This window comes from Motacilla alba, chromosome 13 (assembly GCF_015832195.1).
Source record: "Motacilla alba alba isolate MOTALB_02 chromosome 13, Motacilla_alba_V1.0_pri, whole genome shotgun sequence".
Taxonomy (NCBI): Eukaryota; Metazoa; Chordata; class Aves; order Passeriformes; family Motacillidae; genus Motacilla; species Motacilla alba.
Genome location: NC_052028.1, coordinates 16,078,131 through 16,096,329, shown reverse-complemented (window position 1 = coordinate 16,096,329; position 18,199 = coordinate 16,078,131). Strand labels below are relative to the sequence as shown.

Sequence of the window (18,199 nt, the reverse complement as noted above, 5' to 3'; positions counted from 1 at the left end):
AAGGAGGAATTAGTGGATTTCCTTCTCTGTTATGAACTCCTTTGTGTATCAGAGTTTCCCTTTGCTACAGGACATTTGAATTTAACCATTGTCCACTTAGTTCTACTTAAAAGTTGTTGGGGTTTTTTTATTGCCTCGCATTCTTTGCTTCTTGTTCATGAAAAACTTAACAGCGTCTTACAGAGTTGTTGAAAAAGCTCTTTTCAGATTCCAGGGATGTCAGAGAGGATTCTTCTGCTCGGAGGTGTGGAAATCTTCAGTGAAATAATGTATTTATTACTTCATTTCCTGAAATATTTCGGGTCCAAACTTGAAACTGTTCAAGTGTACATAAAGCCCTGGCAGGCAGCTCCTGCTGAGGGAGTGAGCTCATCCTCTGCTCAGGGGAGGCAGCTGAAGCATCAACTCTAGGAAAAAAACTGCAGTTTGGGTCCTCTGCCCTCCCTGTCCTCACCCAGCACTGGCAGTGACAGCTCAGCTGAGACCCCACCTGCAGAGCTGCCCAGCCCAGCAAGGAGCTGGGGCTGCTGGAGAGAGCCCAGAGGAGGCACCAGGATGGGAGGAAAGGCTGGGAGAGCTGGGATTGTTCCCCTGGACAGGAGAAGCTTTGGGGTGACACAATTGTGGCTTCACGGTGCCTGAAGGAGCTGCAGGACAGATGGAGAGAGACTTTACAAGGACCTGGAGGGACGGGACAGGGGGGAATGGCTTCAAATTGACAGATAGTATGGTTGGATTGGGTATTAGGAAAAAATCCTTCCCTGTGAGGGTGGCAGGCCCTGGCACAGGGTACCCAGAGCAGCTGTGGCTGCCCCTGCATCCCTGAAGTGCCCAAGGCCAGGCTGGACAGGGCTTGGAGCCACCTGGGTTAGTGGAAGGTGTCCCTGCCTGTGGCAAGGGATGGCACTGGATGATCTTTACACTCCTTTTCAACCCAAACCATTCCATGATTCTATGATAAGTTCCTTTAAGGACCAGCACAGTTCTTTCACCTGCTCTTGGAAATCTTTTGGCTGCCCCTGGATCCCTGGAAGTGCCCAAGGCCAGGTTGCCAGCTGGGATAGTGGGAGGTGTCCCTGCCCATGGCAGGGTTTGGAATGAGATGCTCCTTAAGCTCCCTTCCAGGCCAAACCATTGTGTGATTCTATGATATCCTTCTGTCTGAAGAAAAAACCCATATTAGTGTAGGCACAGCTTTTGAAATCCTTCTGACACTTGCTGGCACTTGAAATGTGCCACCCTTTTGTTTGGCTCCACCTAGATCTCACCTCACTCTTTCCAAGAGGACTGTGGCACTCCTGTGCATCAGAGAGCTGGAGTTCTGCCCCAGACCTACCTTAATCACACAAAAATTGGTGAATTCTCTGTTTGAAGCTGGTTAGGAATGACCCTGCTCATCTCTGTGATGCTGCTTTACCAGTTTGTTGCCATTCCCACCGGGAAGGTGAGAAAGGTTTTTTACCATGTCCTTTCAACTCTTGGATTGATAAAAAACCATTTTGTAGCATTCCCTCATGTTAGTTATAGATGTTGGTTCCTGCAAACCTCTGACGTTGCCAAACGGGCTTTTTTTTATTTCTTTGTTTGCAACCCTTCTCTCCATTGAAAGCAAAGACACTCTAGATGTGTCAGGAAATTCCTTTGTTGTACTGATGACAGCCTAATTCTATCTTTAGCCTCATATTCTGGAATTGCAAGGCCCAGCCTCCCCTTTATGAGAGCAGAGATGACCTGGAGGAAGAACTTTCCTAGCAGCAAGTTTGTTGTTTCCACTCTGAAACGATGTTAATTGATCAGCTCAAAGATACAACTTCGCCTTACAAGTCTCGACTTTCTGAGTGGAGGAAGAAACTTGCCAAAAGCTAAATATAAACAAGGTGCAGTGGAAAATGCACATGTGCCTGCTGTGGGAGTGTGGAGTGATGTCTCCCTTCCTAAAGCAGCACGAGCTGCGGGTTAAGGGAGTTCACTGAGCAGTTGTAAATCTACACCCTGGTTCCTCCTGGCCACGTAAGATGACTCCCAGGCTCTGCCCGTGGATGCTCAGGGTGGCACAGGGTGTGTGTGCCCTGTGAGCTGGCAGCTGCAGCCCCTCTGCCCACCCAGGCTCCCTGCAGCACTGCTCGCACCTTCCACCGCTTTGGCTGCAGCGGGGAGGCAGCTCTTGCAACAGAGCACGAGGTTCCTCTCTGTTCCCAGGCTACAAATACTCCTCCAAGTGACCAATGCCTCAGGAACCTGGAGGCTTGTTGGAATTTTTACTGCAGGTGCTCGCAGGAACGTCTGACCTGAGGGCAGGTAAAACCTGTTCCCCTCTGCCATGCACACAGCTCCTCCCTCGTGCATTACAAATCATCTCTGGTGTCTAATCCTCATTCTTTTCTCTTCCCAGCACAGTGTAAGTGCTCTCCTGGGATTGCTTTCAGTTCTGAGCCAGTGGCAAAAGGAGAAAGGTTTTTCTAGTGGAGGCAGATTTTTGACCCTGAGGTCTGAGAGGAGCTGCCACAAATCTCTCATTTCTTGGGGTTTCGGGTCTCCTGTTACAATAACTCCTGTCAACTTTCCAGAATTGTCTGAGACGTTTGCTTCATTTACTTATTTTTATAATTATATGTAATTAATGAAGCCTTCTTTGGGCTTCTGTCCTCATTGCTAGCATTTGATCTCTCTGGTGTCTCACAAACATACTTTTCCAGCTGTCATTGAATCCTTTACATTTCATATCTTCTAACTTGGAGTTTAAATAGAGTGAAGAAGGTGGCTCTTGGTCCTGGCCATGCCATCTCCATCATTCTCCACAAACTTTGATGCCATTTGGGCTTTCCCTTTGCCTTCTCTGAGTGCATAACCCCACTGCTGTTTTCACTAACAGGGATCAGACTGAGGAAATTGTAGAAATTGTGGCCAGTATCAGATGAGAAGTTGCCTGGAACCCTGAGGAGTGTTGTTCCTGTGGCAGACCATGAACCCTCCTAGCTCAGAACGTGTCTTTTCCAGGCAATTGATTGTTCTGCAGGAGACTTGCACACAGCCAGTCCTTTTTCTTTTGGGCTGGTGATGATTTGGATTTGCTGGTGTCACACATCAGTGAGCAAAACCTAACTGGCAGTGTTTGCCTCTTATCTCAAACTTGTCTTTTTTGATCATTGTGATCATTTCAGCATCCTTGTGCAAGGTTACACCTTCCCTCCTTCCCTTCCCTTCCCTTCCCTTCCCTTCCCTTCCCTTCCCTTCCCTTCCCTTCCCTTCCCTTCCCTTCCCTTCCCTTCCCTTCCCTTCCCTTCCCTTCCCTTCCCTTCCCTTCCCTTCCCTTCCCTTCTGCTTGGGCCAGGTTCTGGATGCCATCCTTCAAGCTTCTGCTTTCATCCACAAAACCCTAATCAAGCACTTTTTGTAGTGTTTCTGCCTAATCCAAGCTTACTTAGGCCATGGAAAAGTTAATTTGTGGTGTTGGGTGTTACTTATGTGATGAAATGACCATCTCAGAGGAGAGAACTCTGCCTCATATGACATCAGCTTTCCAGTGAGCTGTTTAAAAAGCTGGATTATTTTTTCTTGCAGAGCTGTGATGGGTCATCATTTCAATACTAGTAAATATTTCTGATGGTGAGAACAAACTTCCTTTTATAGTATCCACACGCTGCAGTTTTTACTGAATCCAGCCTGGAGCTGTTTCCTATTTCTGAGTGTTGGCTCACACTCAGCAGCTCCTGCTGTTCACGTGCTCTGCCTCCCTCTGTTTCTCTCTCAGCTTTTTTAGCCTTGTTGATCTATTATTGTGACTTTGGCCAGACGACGCCAGCTTTCAGCATTTAATGGGCTGGGAGAGCAGCAGCTTCCTCTGCCTGTGAGACCATGATGTCATCAGCTACTTTGGGTTCTTTCACCATCCTGATGCCTCGGTGGATGTGGAAAGAATGCAAACAGCACTTTCCAGATGTTCTCAGGGCAGCTGGAAAACCATACATGGATTGTTTGGTTGGGGAATACTGCTGGTCTGTTTAGGGTGATGAAAACACAGCTCCTGTGCTGTCAGGTGTCTCACAGAGGTTTGTTGGGGTGTTAAGTGATGGCACAGCTTATTCAGGACTCCATCCGGGCACCTGAAATACCTTTCTAGCTGCTCTCCATTGCCTCTCTTCCCTTCCTTCCTCCAGCTTCAGCTCCTGAGTGAAGCCCAGTATCCTTCTGATCTCCTGCAAGGCAAATGCTGTTTTGTTCGTGCAGTTCCTCAGAGTTATCTCAGCAGTTGAAGACTAAAGAAAAGAACAGTTATCTAGTTTTTAAACTCCCAGAAAAATACTTGATGTAGTAGGAACTCCTGAATAAACACAGGGGTGTTTAAACATAATAAACACAAAGGGTGTTTCATCTTGGTGCAGTGCAGACTGGGAATTTGGAAGCCCTCTCCAGGGCTGGAAAAAGCATCAGCTCTCAGCCACTTGTGGCATATCCAAAAAAGTCTATTTTTAGGGAGAACCGGTCACTTCCTTCTTTAGGGTGGGTGGGTGGGTGTTTTTAATGCATTAATTAATTTTTATTGAGTGATGGAAAAGCTGATGTCAGAGCTGCATTGCGGTTGGGCGTGCAGGAGCACAAGGTGGTAGGAAATAATACAGCTAACATGAGGGCAGGGAGAGTTTAACCATGGGCAGTTTAAAATAGCAAAGCTGAGCCCTATGGATATTAAAAACTATGACTGAATCAAAACAACGGGCTAATATTAAACTGGACTTTGCTGGGGGAGGAACAAACCTGTTGGGTCAATTTCTGTTGTCGTATCCGATGTCCAAGGGATGATTTTTGGTCTCAACACCTGGATTTCTGACTTAGGGGTTGTCTATTTTTGGCTTTGCAGGATATAAATGACAAGGGGCAATACAGGTTGTGTTTTACTGGGTTTTTTGTTCAGGAGTCTGTAGAGTATCCTTTTCTTTTTCCAGTGGTCTATAAACTTGTCCACTGTGACTTCTTGCCTGGCTGCTCTCACAGTTCAGACTGCACAGATCCACAGCAGGGAGGGGGAGGGAAGTGCTTTGGAAATGGGAGCCAAGACAGAGCACAGTTACATAATTGTACAAAAGAAAAGGGGTTTTTTTTTGTTTTGTTTTTCCTTCCCATATCCTCCTGCCTACTGAAAAAATGTTGTTGGAAAGCTGGATGGAAAAAACTTCAGCATCGTTCATCCCTGTGGGGACATGAAATGTATTGAAATGTTCCACCTGTTTTATGGCTGGTGCTTTTCCTCTTTCAGGTTTGACATCTACAGGAAGGTGCCAAAAGACCTTACACAGCCAACCTACACAGGGGCCATTAGTAAGTAACTTCTTTTTGATGTCCTTGCATAGCCCTGGTCTAAAATTAAAGATTGTTTGGCCTCTCTGTCTGCAGGGAATTCTTTTAAAGGGATGTTAAGCATTGGAAAGGGTGTCCTTTGTTGCTGAGGTGGCTTGTTCTGCCCATCAAACAGTGGAATGGTTTGTGTGAATTCAGAATTGTAGCATGGTTTGGGTTGGAAGGGACCCTACAGAGCCTCCAGCTCCAACCACTGATAGGGATCCACTCTCACTCCCGTGTATCAATCCACAGACTTTGGCTGATACACATCTCTTGCCTTGGGCCCCTTTTCCTTCCTTCCTGCTCCTGAGGGAGGCTGGAGGCTGAGTAATGCCATTTCACACAATTATGTGCAGCGAGCTGGCTGGGCAGAGGGCTTGGTAAACATTGATCAGGCTGATCCTGCCAGGCCTGTCATTACCCTGCTCATGCAGCTTTCCTGTCCCTTTGAGCAGGGACTTCCTTTGATCAGGGAGCTGTGCCCCACTCAGCCATGCTGGTAGATGGGTCAGTAGTCTTGTGTGTCATTGCTGACGTGAGTGATGTCACATCCCTTGGTGACAGCACGCAGGACTGAGTCAGTGCCAGTGAATCAGGACACAAAGGAAAGCCTTCTGTGAGCTGGAGAAACTCCTGGCTTGGTCGAACAACAGGTTGCCCAGGGTGGTGTGGAGTCTCTGTCCTTGGGGATGCTGCAAACAACCAGAGCTGGCCCCGAGAAGCCTGCCCAGAGCAGGGGAGGTGGATGGGATGGGCTCCAGAGTCCCTGCCAGCTTCAACTGTCCTGTGCTGCTGTGAAGATAACACTTTTCCCTAAATATTTACTCTCAGAGTCCTTGTCCCCCGAGTTCTCCTGGCCACTGGATTACTTGTATCCCAGCTCCCGTGTGGGTTTGCTGAAGTTGGGAACAAAGAGCTTGACTCAAAGTGTTTGGGAATTCAGGGGCGGATGAGATTTGGTGTTTTGAAAGAACACTTTGAACTTGTGAGTGATCCTGCCTTTTCTTCTGTTTTGGAAACTAAGAGTTCCCACACTGCCACTGGGCTCCCTTTGAGAATTTGTCTTGTTATGAATCACCTGCAAAAGAGTATTTTAGAAGCAAAAAAAAACCATCAAAGGCCACCAGAGTTTAGGCTTTCAGATCTGCAGTAAACAGCTCAAGTGATAAGTCTGTTGTGGGAAGGCTTCAAGGTTGTGACTCTTACTTACAATTATTAGCTGACTTATTTCTCTCTATTGTTATTTACAGCTTCTCAGGCTTTGATTTTCTTCTCTAACTGGTTCTCCTTCTTTTTCTCACAGTGTTTTTAGGCAGCCTGATAGAAGCTTCTGAACCACACAGGCAGCCAACAAACTGGTGGCTTCGCCTGTGAGGATCTTGTGAGCAGCTTTTCTAATGGGCTTTTCTCTGTCTGACCAAGCCTGTGGCTTGTAATTTGAAAGCCACTAATCTTAGGTGTTGTGGGAGGCCGTGGATGGGACCAGCCCATTGCCAGGCCAGTTGGAGGCCTGGGAACGTTGCATGACCTGGTGAAAAACTGCTTTAGGGAAGTCAGCCTGTGTTAACAGTGGGAGCTTGAGTGCAGGGGAAGGTTCTGCCTCTCAAAAAAGCTTTTAGGCTTTAGTAATCATGTGGAATTACTACGACTGCAAGTTTAATTTGGCTTTCTTTAAGTCCTCCAAGCTTTTCAGAGCAGATATAAAATAGTCCATGATATCCAGCTATTAATTTAGGCCTTTTCCATATGATTTCTGCTGAAACCTCAGTTCAGTATCACTTCTGGTGCTGAAGGCTTTCTGGAATAGGAATGGGCTTACTGCAGGGTTTCAACACTGGCTTTTGGATTGTAAAAAGGTCTATTTTCAAAAACAAAGGTTGAGGTTTATTAGGGAAGAAGGCACAGATCAGATGACAGAAGAAAAGAGATGGAAAGGAACAGCTCTGCTCCTCACCAGGGCTGAAGGGGCCAAGGCTTTCAGGGAAGAAGCAGCTGAGGGAGAGTAAGTGTTGGGGATTTTGAGGGAGAAGAGCAGGTGGTCTCAAACATGAGCAAGCTCAGAACCAGCTGGAGTTATTGAGGCTTTCTTAGGTATGGATTTTTAATTCCCAAATTTGCAGTGAACGCTGCATACAAGACACTTCAGATCTGTGTGGCAGCCACTCAGCTACAAACAAATTTTTTTAGGAATGAAGGAACCAAGAATTTATTAAGATGAGGTTTGTCTAGAACAGCACAGCCACTGCTCTGGACTTCTCTGGGAAGTGTGTAGAAGTCACTCACTCCTTTTCCTCAATGAAAGTCCCTTCTTCAGGCAGCATCCCTGTTGTGCTGTTGTCCCTCTTCCACCAGTTTTTGCAGGTCCTCCCACCGTGTGTAGCATGTCTGTGGTGCCACTGTGACAGACGTGGTGACAACCTGGCCATGTTTGGGTACAGAGGCAGCAGCAGCAGCACTCCTGGCTGGCTGACAGTTGGCATCTGGCTGGACAGGAGCACTGGGCTCTGGAGAGGAGCCTGCAGCCCAGGCAGCTGCTGGCACCATCCTGCTCCCCAGCCATCGGTGTGGATGCATAGTTTGCATGCACATGTTGTATGCACACATGGAAACGTTATCCAGAAATACTCTTGTGCTGTTTGGGGGCTGGAGTTTTAAATACACATCAGGAAATATCGAAGTTATGATTCACATGGCGCCTGTAACAGGACCCGTTCCTGGTGCTTCATAACAGTTTGCTCCACTGAATAATAAATACTATTAATTTTATGCCTTAATATAGACATGGCTCCATGTTCTCAGTCTGTGTGATGTGTTAAACACTTTGCCTTTCTCTCATTTCTCGTGGGGTGGGGAGGCAGAGCCAGGAATGTACGCAGACAGGGTTTGTAGTGGAAGGGATAAGTATAAAAAGGTTAGTGCAGGAATAAAAACCTTGGCAGAGTTTCCCATCCTTTTGGGATTGCAGATTACCAGTGTGTCTACACCAGCAACCTTTGATATATTGATCATGTTATCATATTAGAGCTTTAAAAAACCTGTCTCGGATGTTGTTGGAGCTCTGTGGGAACGTCGCCGTGCTCTTGCAGTTAACGAAGCTTTATGCATGAATTGTTTGATTCTGTCTGATCCCAGCCTTTAATCTACTTTTCCAAATATAATACACTTGTCAAATGTGGGTGGTAGGACTGCACATTTGCATGGAAGCAGGTAAAAGCCTTCACTGTGAAAGAAGCATGAATTCCTGTGCTGGGAACGTCGTCTGTGCCTGCAGCTCCACGCTGAGAGAGGAGCTCCTGTTCCTCAGCTGAGGAAATGCTGCCTCTGGAGAGAGTAACTGATAGTGCTGTCACATGAGTCTCATGCCAAAAGCTCCCCCTGCCCTGGAAATGTGTGTGTCTAGGAAGAGTTTAGCAGAGCAGTGTCCTCTTTCCCAGAGTGCTGCAGCAGAGGCCTGAGAAAGAGCAGGAGGGGCAGGTTAAACACTTCACCAGGCTTTGCTCAGTTGGCTCCTGAGCTTCCTAAGCTGGAGTTGGTTCCTTTGTGTTTAGTGTCCCTCAATGGAGTTCTTCCTCAGAGCCTGTACGATTCCTTTTTGTAATCTAACAGGTTTTATTTCTTATCAACCTCAGCATGTGTAGTCAAGAATCCTCAGAATTTAATTGTGTAAAAGAAAACCTTCCCTTGTTTTTAACCTCTCCTTTCCAGGTAGTTCCCATACTGGAAGAGACAGTGAGTGGTTGTTCCCCACTCACCTCCTTCAGGCTGCTCATGATTTTATATCCCCCTCTCATGTCCACCCTCTCAGTAATCTCTTTTACAGCTTCAAAAGTGACTCTGTGGTTTGAAGACTGGGAAAAGCATTGAGGAGCTTTGGAAGTCAGCCCCTGCCAGGCACTTCAGGGCATTCTTGCAGGGTTTTTTAGATATAGGTTAGTGGAATTTTACTGTGCTGTGTTTGGTAAGTATTGTCACGAACCTTCACTGCAAGAGCTGAACTGAAAATGGACTTGAGGGAGCAAGTACTGGAAAAGAAGGTATTTTGATTATATAAGTAGCAGAGAAGGAAGTTTAAAAATTGGAAGAGAGAGGAAGCTGTGGGAGAGAATTTAGTTAAGAGAGTTGGTAGTAGCAGGCTTTCCTAGAAGTGCTTGAGAGCAGAGAGCTCTGGCTGATGCTGTGGAAAGCCTTTATGGGATTATAACAAGCAGCAAGGAAAATGGGAAGCAATTAAAGAAAAAAGGGTTGTCTACGTCAAACACTCTCCCTGCAGCTGCCAGAGATCAGAGATCTCGTGTCTCTCTGTCAGCGATCAGCACTACAAACACTGGATCTACTCATGTGCTGCCTTGGTTTCTTTTTTTGGGCTCTTATGTAGGTGTGGATGTTCTGACAAGAATTTGCTGCTGTGCTTTAAGCAGACCTTTCTTTCTCCTGGTGCCCCGTGCCAGGGCTCAGCTGGGTCACAGCCCTGGTGACTTTCTGTGTCCTGGCAGCCAAGACTTGGGAGCACCTGTGTGCCCATCTGAGGTTTCTCTTCAGGAATTAATATCCCTTCTTACTTCCTGTTTTCCTACTGGTCTTCAGGTTTTTTTTTCCTCTCTTTCCTCATCCTAGCTAGTGGATTTTTTGGCATCTCTGTTAATCCCTTGCACTTTAGAGTGGGTCAATAAATGAATCCACAGTTGAAATTACCCTGATGAGGAAGGGGAAGCAACGCATTTCTCTTTCCTCAGAGCTGAAAGAATGAGGCACAAGGCTTTAGGTCACTCAGGGCTCTGTCTCAGTACTTGCCCTCAGCACCTCTTTCCTTCCCTTGCCTCTCACATTCTTTACCAAGGGAGTGATAAAATTGTTCCCAGCCTGTTGCTGCTTGAGCTTCCCGCAGGAATGGGCAGTCAGGCTGTGCAGGTCATGTGGAATAAAGCTGAGGAACATGGCTCTTTTTTTTTTTTTAATTTATTTCTCAACCCTAATTAGTGGCTCTGGTGAAGTGGTCATTTCACAGAGGGCTGTGCTGGGATGGAGGGGTTGTGCTGGGATTGTGTTCCTGCTTTGCCCTTCTGTGAGTGATTCATGGTGAATTTGGGTATTGTATTTAACACAGGGACACACAGCAGCCCTGTCCCTTTGAGCTGGCACATCCTTGCCTGCTCCAGTCATCCCTGATCCATAGGGTTTACAGCTGTGCTTCCTTCCAGCCCCTGCTGTGTGGGTGACTGTCACTGCTGCTTCAATGTCCCTGCTCAGGGGTTGGAATAATTCCCTGGTGAAGAGCAAAGAGTAAAATCCCAGTTTACTTTGGGCTCCCTCCATGCAATTCCAGGTTGTAATTCCTTGGTATTGTTGTCTGGGTACCTCACAATTCCTTCAGTGGGGATTTTCCCTCTCTGCAGAGTCAGTTTGTCAGCAAATGGAGAAATGAGAGAAGCCAGGCACCGGCTGCACAATTCCAGTCCTGCCATGCCTCTGCTGTCCAGCTCTGAGGTGCCTTGCACAGAACTTTGGAACCTGACAGAGAGGCAAAATGTCTCCTCATCCCCAAAACACTGTGTTAGGGGGCTATGTCCTTTCAAAGCAAGGAGGTGCTGGTTCTCTTTGCCTTCTGGAGGTTTTAATAGTGATAAAATTGGGAGCCAAGGCTCCAAAGAAGTGATGTTGTCAAGAAGAAGGAGTGCTGGCAGACCAGCAGTGTTGGAGAATGCAGGAGCTGTGGGGAGATGGAAATCATGACAGAAAAAGTGGCCCAAAAGTGGAAGATATCCCTGTTCTGGGTCATTAATTATTAAGCCAAAGGATGCTCATATTTTCACTGCAAGAGGCTAAGAAATTAATATGAGTCTTTTCTAGATAATCTTGCCTCTGAGCAGAATTAAGACATGCCTTTGGTAAGTCCCAAGGGTGGGGATGCAGTGGTCAGGATTTTATGTGAATTTGAGGGCTTTTATTTGTGTGTGTCTGTGCAGAATCTTCTAGTATTTGCTCAGTGGGAAAGACACAAGTTTGATATTTATGCATTCATAAAATAATGGAATTTTTAACGGTTCCTCAGGATGTTTGGATATTGGCATGGCGTTGGAGTCACTGCTCTGGTGGGCTCCTTTGGGTCCTTGTTAATTCTCTGTTGTGTATGGGTGGCATATCCATAGGGGCAGGGATATGGCTGTGTGAAAACAGTTTTTGTCTTTGTAAGACATTCAGAACTAACCTTTTCCTCGCCTTGCCTCTGTTCCAGTCTCTGTCTGCTGCTGTCTCTTCATATTGTTCCTCTTCCTGTCTGAGCTCACCGGATTCATAGCCACTGAAATGTAAGTAAAAGTCATGTTTTCCCCTGTTTGTGTGGATGTGAATCTTTACAGCTTTACTGTTATCTGAGAGAAATATTCCTGTAATTTCACTAGGTCATTTAGTTGCCTAATGGGTTTGGGATTCCTTTAGGTTGAGTCCAAATTCTCAGACATCTATTCAGCTTTTTTAATTTGCTAAAATTAATAGGCAAACTTGGTTCTGAACTATTTTTGATAGAGGAAGCTGTTCCAGACTTGCTTGATCCTTTATTAGCTGCGTGCTGGATTGCATAATTAGCAGCATGGAGAAATGGATTGCATAAAATAAAAATTATTAATTTAATATCAATAATTGCTTTTTTTTTATGATGTCAGAGCTGAATCTCTGATTCATGCAGGTAGTTTTATTAATGTGTGAATTTTTTCTTCTTTTGTAGAGCCTTACTAGGCACAAAACCTTATTCACAGGTTTTGTGCCTGAGGACAAGTTGCCCCAGGTGGTGACAGCTGTGAGAAAAAAGGAAATAATTTCTACTTTTAAAAATTGCTCATTGAACAAGTATGAAGTACTTATTAACACTGAGTTAATCAGATTTTTATTTTTTCCCCTTGTTCTCATATTCTTCCTGCCTCAAAGTAAACTTTTAGTAACTCTTAACACATCAGCCTTTGTTTTGGGCTCTAGGAAACCTTCTCCATCACCCTGCTGATGTGGCAGCGAGCTCAGAGTGTGAGGCACGGTTCCTGGATAGTTGGGAAGGGTGGAACTTCTGTCAGGCTCCCATGATGGTCCTGATAGCAACAGATGTCATTGCTGAGCTAAAAGGCTCTGAAGCCTTGCTCAGATTGACCATTTTGATAACCAAGAGGCTCTTCCATTGTTTTTGTGCAGCTCAGTCTTGGATCAAGAGTATAACTTCAGGAATAATGTTAAGGTTGACTGATGTTTAACTGAAGGCAGGAGTGTAATCAAGCTGGAGATCATTTTTTGTGCCTGTTGCACGTTTGCTTCAGAGATGCTATCTCAGATTTCTTGCTTACTCACAGTTTCTTTGACTTCAGTTCCGTGTGTTTGCTTGTGAAATCCGGGGTCACCTTTTCAGCCTCTTCACAGAGCTGAGTTTCCTTGGGTTTCTTGTTTTAAAACACAGAAAAGCTAGGCAGACTGCTTCAAGTAAAGCACTGCTTTTTCTTGCTCTCCTCTTAGATCTCATTCTCGTGCCTGGTTTTCTTTTTTCTTTCAGTTGATGCTTTACAGGAGGAATTAGTAATATTTACCTAGTTTTGACCCAGTTACTGGAGAGCACATCTTTATGTAGTGGCAGTTTCCTGACTAGAAATTCCTTTTTGAACAGCACAATTGCATCATTCTCTGAGGAATCTCCTCGCTTTTTCCTTAAGAAGATGATGCATTTTCCACAGAAATATTGGGAAGTGCTGTAAGCACGCTCAGCTGATGAGTTCCTCATTAAAACCTCAGAGAGATGGTGAAGTGCCTTTCCCAGCAGGAGCTGTGTGGGGAGGAGGTGTTTGCAGGCAATAAAGCAGTAAAATTTGAGAGGGGATGTCATACAGGAGTCTGGGACAAATGACTGCAGGAACCTGATTCGTCATGGACTGTCCAACACAAAAGCTCACACAAAAGAGTAGGAAAACCTCCTTCTGGTGAGTTACAAGTCACCAGACTCTTGCTGGGAACATTCACCCCCAGCACTTGTGAAAAGGCTCTCCCAGAACAGCGGAAATACTGCAGAAAGTCACTTCAAGTCCTTCCCAGTTCGGCGACTTTGAAAGCAGGAGTAAACTTTTATTTTCCATTTCTCACTCATTGGTTTCTCTTCTGAGAAACCCAGCACAAGTTGTTGTGAGCCTCTTGTGGTTCCCTTTCAGTCAGGTATTACTGGCAGTGTGTTGTGAGGCAGCAGAGCCTCATCATTGGGAATAAGATTGGGGAGCTCTGCGTGGTCTGGAACTTGTGAGAGCTCTGTGCTGCCATTGAGCTGGGTAATAGCAAATAACAGAGGAAATACTGTCTCAGAAAGGTTTCTGAGCCTTGCTTTCCCGTGATCCAAATACTTACAGATATGTGGAAGATTCCTTATGTGCAAACTGTTCAGCTCTCATCAACTTTTATTGCAAGTTTCAAGGTGTTTTTTTAGTATTAAGAGTCTTCTACAACAGATACCTCACCCAGATTGAAGTTTCCCAATGCCAGCCAGGGCCTGAATGATTCCAGGTGTGCAGATACATGGGATGAACTTTCCTGCTTTGTCACTGCCAGCCCTGCTGTGAGACTGCATCACTCTTTCTCCTTTTGTGTCATATTTCCCTTAAAGCACTTGACAGAGCCAAGCTGGGTGGGGAGAGAGGCACAATTTTGATGACAAGGTGAGCCCTTAGCCTGGTGTTTTACATCCGAGACGTGGCAGGTTCCCTGCTGAGCGCTCCTGCTTCCCTCAGAGCCTGTTCCACAGAGTTACTGTGTGTGGGGTGTGTGCAGGGACAGCTCCCTCAGGGCACTGGTGCCCACAGGATTCCCTGTCTGACTCCCAGCACCGAGAGCTTCCCTTGGTGGCTGCACTTCAAGCAAGAGCTTGGTGTGGTTTGTTGAGCTCGCGCTGCAACATGAGAAAAGAAGAATCTGCTCTGCACCACGCTGACCCCAAACCCTCAGTGGCTCCTGCCCACTGCTGCACTTTCTTCACGTTCACAGGAGTGCAGCAGCCTCGGTGCCTGGTATTACTCGAAATCTCGGTTTGGCTGCTCTTGCCCAACTTCAAAGCTGTTTTTCCTTGACCAGCCCGTTGTGGTAGCATTTACAGTCTCAGCTGCTGAAGGCTTGTCTGGGTGGCAGAGAGCCAAGAAATGACGCCCTCATCTCGAGGATCACAGTCATAGCCCTAAACCCAAACATTACCTGTGTGGGGAGGGCGGCAGCTGTGTCATAACTCGTGTGGGCATTTCTAATGAGCGCCGGGGCTGGGGCTGTGCTCAGGAGCTGACTCCAGTTAGGAAGTCAAACCAAGACACTGCAGGAAGCTCATGGAAGAGGTAACACACTCTAAAGGCACGTCCTATTCTGCTGCTGACGGGTTTCCTGGGGAGACCAGCCCTGAGGAGGGTAGAAAACTCCCAAGTTGTTCATCTTCCAGATTTATCGTGTGACCCTAACAGGCCTGTGAGCAGCCATGAAGGAAATCCAAGCTTGGCACTTAGGTGGGGCTGCATCCTTCCCAGGAAAAGCACAGTGAAGGGCTGGTGAGGGAAAAGAGCTTTATTCTTTTCTCAGTCACAACCCATCATTGCCATTAAGGGGAGAGTGAGTTTAACTCTGGAAGTCAAGGATCCTCTTGATTTTTAAGTTGTTTTTTTTTTAGTCCAGACTAAGAGTGACTGAAGACTTAGTCCAAACTTCAGGCATTGGAATGTCCCCATCCCTGGAGGTGTCCAGGGAACACCTGGATGTGGCACTCAGTGCTCGGGGCTGGGTGACAAGGTGGGGATGGGTCACAGGTTGGCCTCGATGATCTCGGAGGTCTTTTCCAACTTAAGTGATTCCATAGCAAGAACCTTGATGAATCTCCTCAATTCTGTTAAAGAAAAGGAGGTCTGTGCTCCACATTTGAACCTCTGAAAGATGAACAGCATCAAACGCTCTTGTCCCACTGAGCCAATGACTCAAGTGGCTGAAGAAATTCAGCTAAAGGGTTAAACGTGTCCGATTTTTCCTGGGCAAGACCAACAGTTGGTTGAGTTGAAAGTCGTCTGAGGGCTAGAAATGGCTTGTTCTGCCTTTAGTAGCCTCCTCGTTCCTCTGCTGCTGTGTTTAAATCAGAAGCATAGAAATCACCCCTCTCTTCTCTAATTAGCTCAGATCAGTGCTAGACGTTAATAGCTGGCAAGATGATAATCTCACCGTTTTATCACCCTAATTAGGTCATGAATTATGTCCTGTAAGATCAATAATAGTTTTCCAAGTATTCCATCATTATTAAAGATTAAAGATGTAATTAACTAATCTAGTCTGCCTTGCATTGGCAGCCAGGGGAAGGGGTAGGAGGGTATGAATGTGGTGCTCGTGGTATGAATGTTTCTGCTCAACACTAATTCCTCTGCCACAGCACACTGTAGGAAGCAACAGACTGTTCCTGGCAGTGTTTGCTTTTTTTTTTTTTGTTTTTATGTAATAAACAGACAAAAACCTATCTGAAGTGACAAGTTTGCTAATTGGAAAGCTGAGCCCCCCGCAAGGCAATTAATTACTTAAGCAGAATATCTGCAGGAAAATTACTGCCTTTTCATGAAAGCATAAACCATGAATCACAGAGGCACAGAGTATCTTGAGCTGGAAGGGACCCACAAGGATGATCAAAGCCCAGTTCCTGGCCTGAAACAGGATAGCCCCAAGAAGGCTGTCAGGAGTGTGGGAGGAAGCAAAACTCCAGGAGTTTAAGGGAGCAGTGTTCCCTTGGATTCCCTTGGATGAATCCCCTGGATTCATTTGCATGCCCAGGACTGATCCTGCAGAGCAGCAGGTTTGTCACCAGACCTGTCTTCAGAGTATTTTATCCCACAGCTCTCCAGAGTGTGTGGGGTGTGTTTTGTGGCTCTCAGCCCATGGAAATGGTACCAGCCAGCAGAGTGTGATCCAGCTGCAGCAGGGGACCCTGATCTGGGAGCACAAGCCCAGAGATGCCACAATTCCTGTGTCCTGCCACTGAGCTGGAGATGCACCTCCAGCCCTGCTGGCTCATCCATTTGAGGCAGATGAAACGCTGGAGCCAAGCAGCCCAGCACAGGCAGCACAGCTTTGTAGGCAAAGGGAATTGGAGTTGTAATCCTGCTCCTGCTACGGACTGACCTTGAGACAGAGACTTTTCTGCAGAAGGATGTAATCCTCAGCAGCCCTGAGAGAGGTAGGCAGGTAAGAAGCTTAATTGATGTTTGTGAGGCAAGGTGGGGATTACCTAACAGGAGGTGTTAGGGGTTTGTGCAGGTTGCTGTGCCCTGTGTGGGCTTGCAGGAAGCGGAAGGTCGTGTCATGATGTCATTTGCAATTCCTGACTCAAGTCTACATTGACGTCTTTCCAACCCTTCTCCTTCTTCCTGTCTCCTGGAGAGCTGTAATTCCTTCCTTTGTAGGGCACCGTGTTTGCTGTGCTCCACAGCTGACCTGGGACAAGCACCTTCACACTGAGGAGCTGATTGGGATGCAGAAGATGACAAATGTCAGAGCAACAGACACATGACGCAGTAGAGAGTTTGCTGACCTGCTTGTTGTTGTTTCTTCACGCAAATGGAAAAGAAGATCTGTCTAGTGCTCTCTGCTCTGGCACCACTGAAAATGTGGTGATGCAGGAGTCTCAGCACTGGAGGGTTGTGTTTCTGGAAGGTGGTTGATTAGAGCTGAAAGGGCAAGTGGAGCCAAGAGGGCTCACCTGAGAAAGTCTTTTGAGAAGCTTTGGGCTTCCTCAAGAAGGAAGAATTATTTTCCCTCTTAGGCATGGGGTCCTGGAGATCAGAGGGTGCCTCCTTGGAGGACAAGGTGCAGCTTTCTGGAGGAAGTGGCTGTATTTTCTCTGTGGCTGATGACTGAGGAGGAGGCTGGCTGATTGTTTGCTGTGAAAGGGGGGAAAAAAGGCTAAACCTGAAGCAGGGACTTGGGACAAGGAGGACAGAGGCCAAGGCAGACGTGTTTAGAGAGCACCCACACAGTGTGTGAAGCTCTGGAAGGTGGGTGCAGTGCCCACCCTCGGATCCAAAGGCTCTTCAGCTGTTGAAATGCTGCAGTTAGTGGCCAGAGCTGCTGGGTGGAAACAAGTTACTGTGGAAGTTTTGTTTCTGGGGAAACGAAGCTGTTGTGTCATAAATCTGAGACCTAAAGCACAGGGAACAGGTCTGACTTTCTTTGGATAAAACCCTGAAGCCATGGCGTGCCCTCTGGCTGCTGTGGCCCCCTTTCCCTGGCTCTCTCGTGCCATTGGCATGATCTGGACAAAGGGTCCCTCCAGCTTTTTGCGTGGAACGCTGGAAGTTTGTAAGCAGACGGGGTAAGCAGCCCAGCAGCATCACTCAGGAATGTGAAGTATTTGCAAGTGGCTCTTTCTAGAAGTCAAGCAGATTCCTGATGTGTGGATCATGGAGAAACTTCCCTGCTGTTCCTCGGGTCAGTGGTGGGAGGCTCTGTGGGGGTGGGAGGTCCAGCTCTCACCTTGTACTTTCAGAGCTCTGCACCCTCCTTCATTGTGCTGCTTTTATTCCAATATTCCTTAGTAGCAGCCAGGAAAACACCAACTCCTACATGTGTGGAGAAGGTAAACCCTGCCTTTGGAGCCACAATATGACCAGTATCACTGCCTCTCTCTGCCTGGCCTCGGGTTTTATTTCCCTTGTGATCATCCCAGATTTACCGTTAAAGCACTCTTCCTCCTGGGACACTTTGTATTCCAGGACAGACAGCTATCAATTAGAGTCAACTTCTTCCACCAGAGACCTTAGTCCTTCAGGGAGAGTGGCTAGAGGGGGTAAATAGTGCTTTTCCTGGCATCCCAGGAGAGTCTGATTAAATAGTAGGAAGG

The 18,199-nt window shown here is 46.7% G+C and overlaps 1 protein-coding gene across 2 annotated transcripts in view; it reads left to right on the top strand.

The window, feature by feature from the left end:
* Positions 1–18,199, top strand: part of ERGIC1 (endoplasmic reticulum-golgi intermediate compartment 1) — a 54,942-nt gene that overhangs the window by 16,303 nt on the left and 20,440 nt on the right. The window contains exons 1-3 of one of the 2 annotated variants that reach the window (XM_038149933.1): positions 4,556–4,600; positions 5,255–5,316; positions 11,570–11,642. In XM_038149933.1, the coding sequence (XP_038005861.1) occupies positions 4,560–4,600; positions 5,255–5,316; positions 11,570–11,642 (176 nt within the window). In that variant the 5' untranslated portion in view covers positions 4,556–4,559. Of the gene's footprint in view, positions 1–4,555; positions 4,601–5,254; positions 5,317–11,569; positions 11,643–18,199 lie in introns of those variants that run through there. The other variant, XM_038149932.1, reaches the window with a different exon arrangement.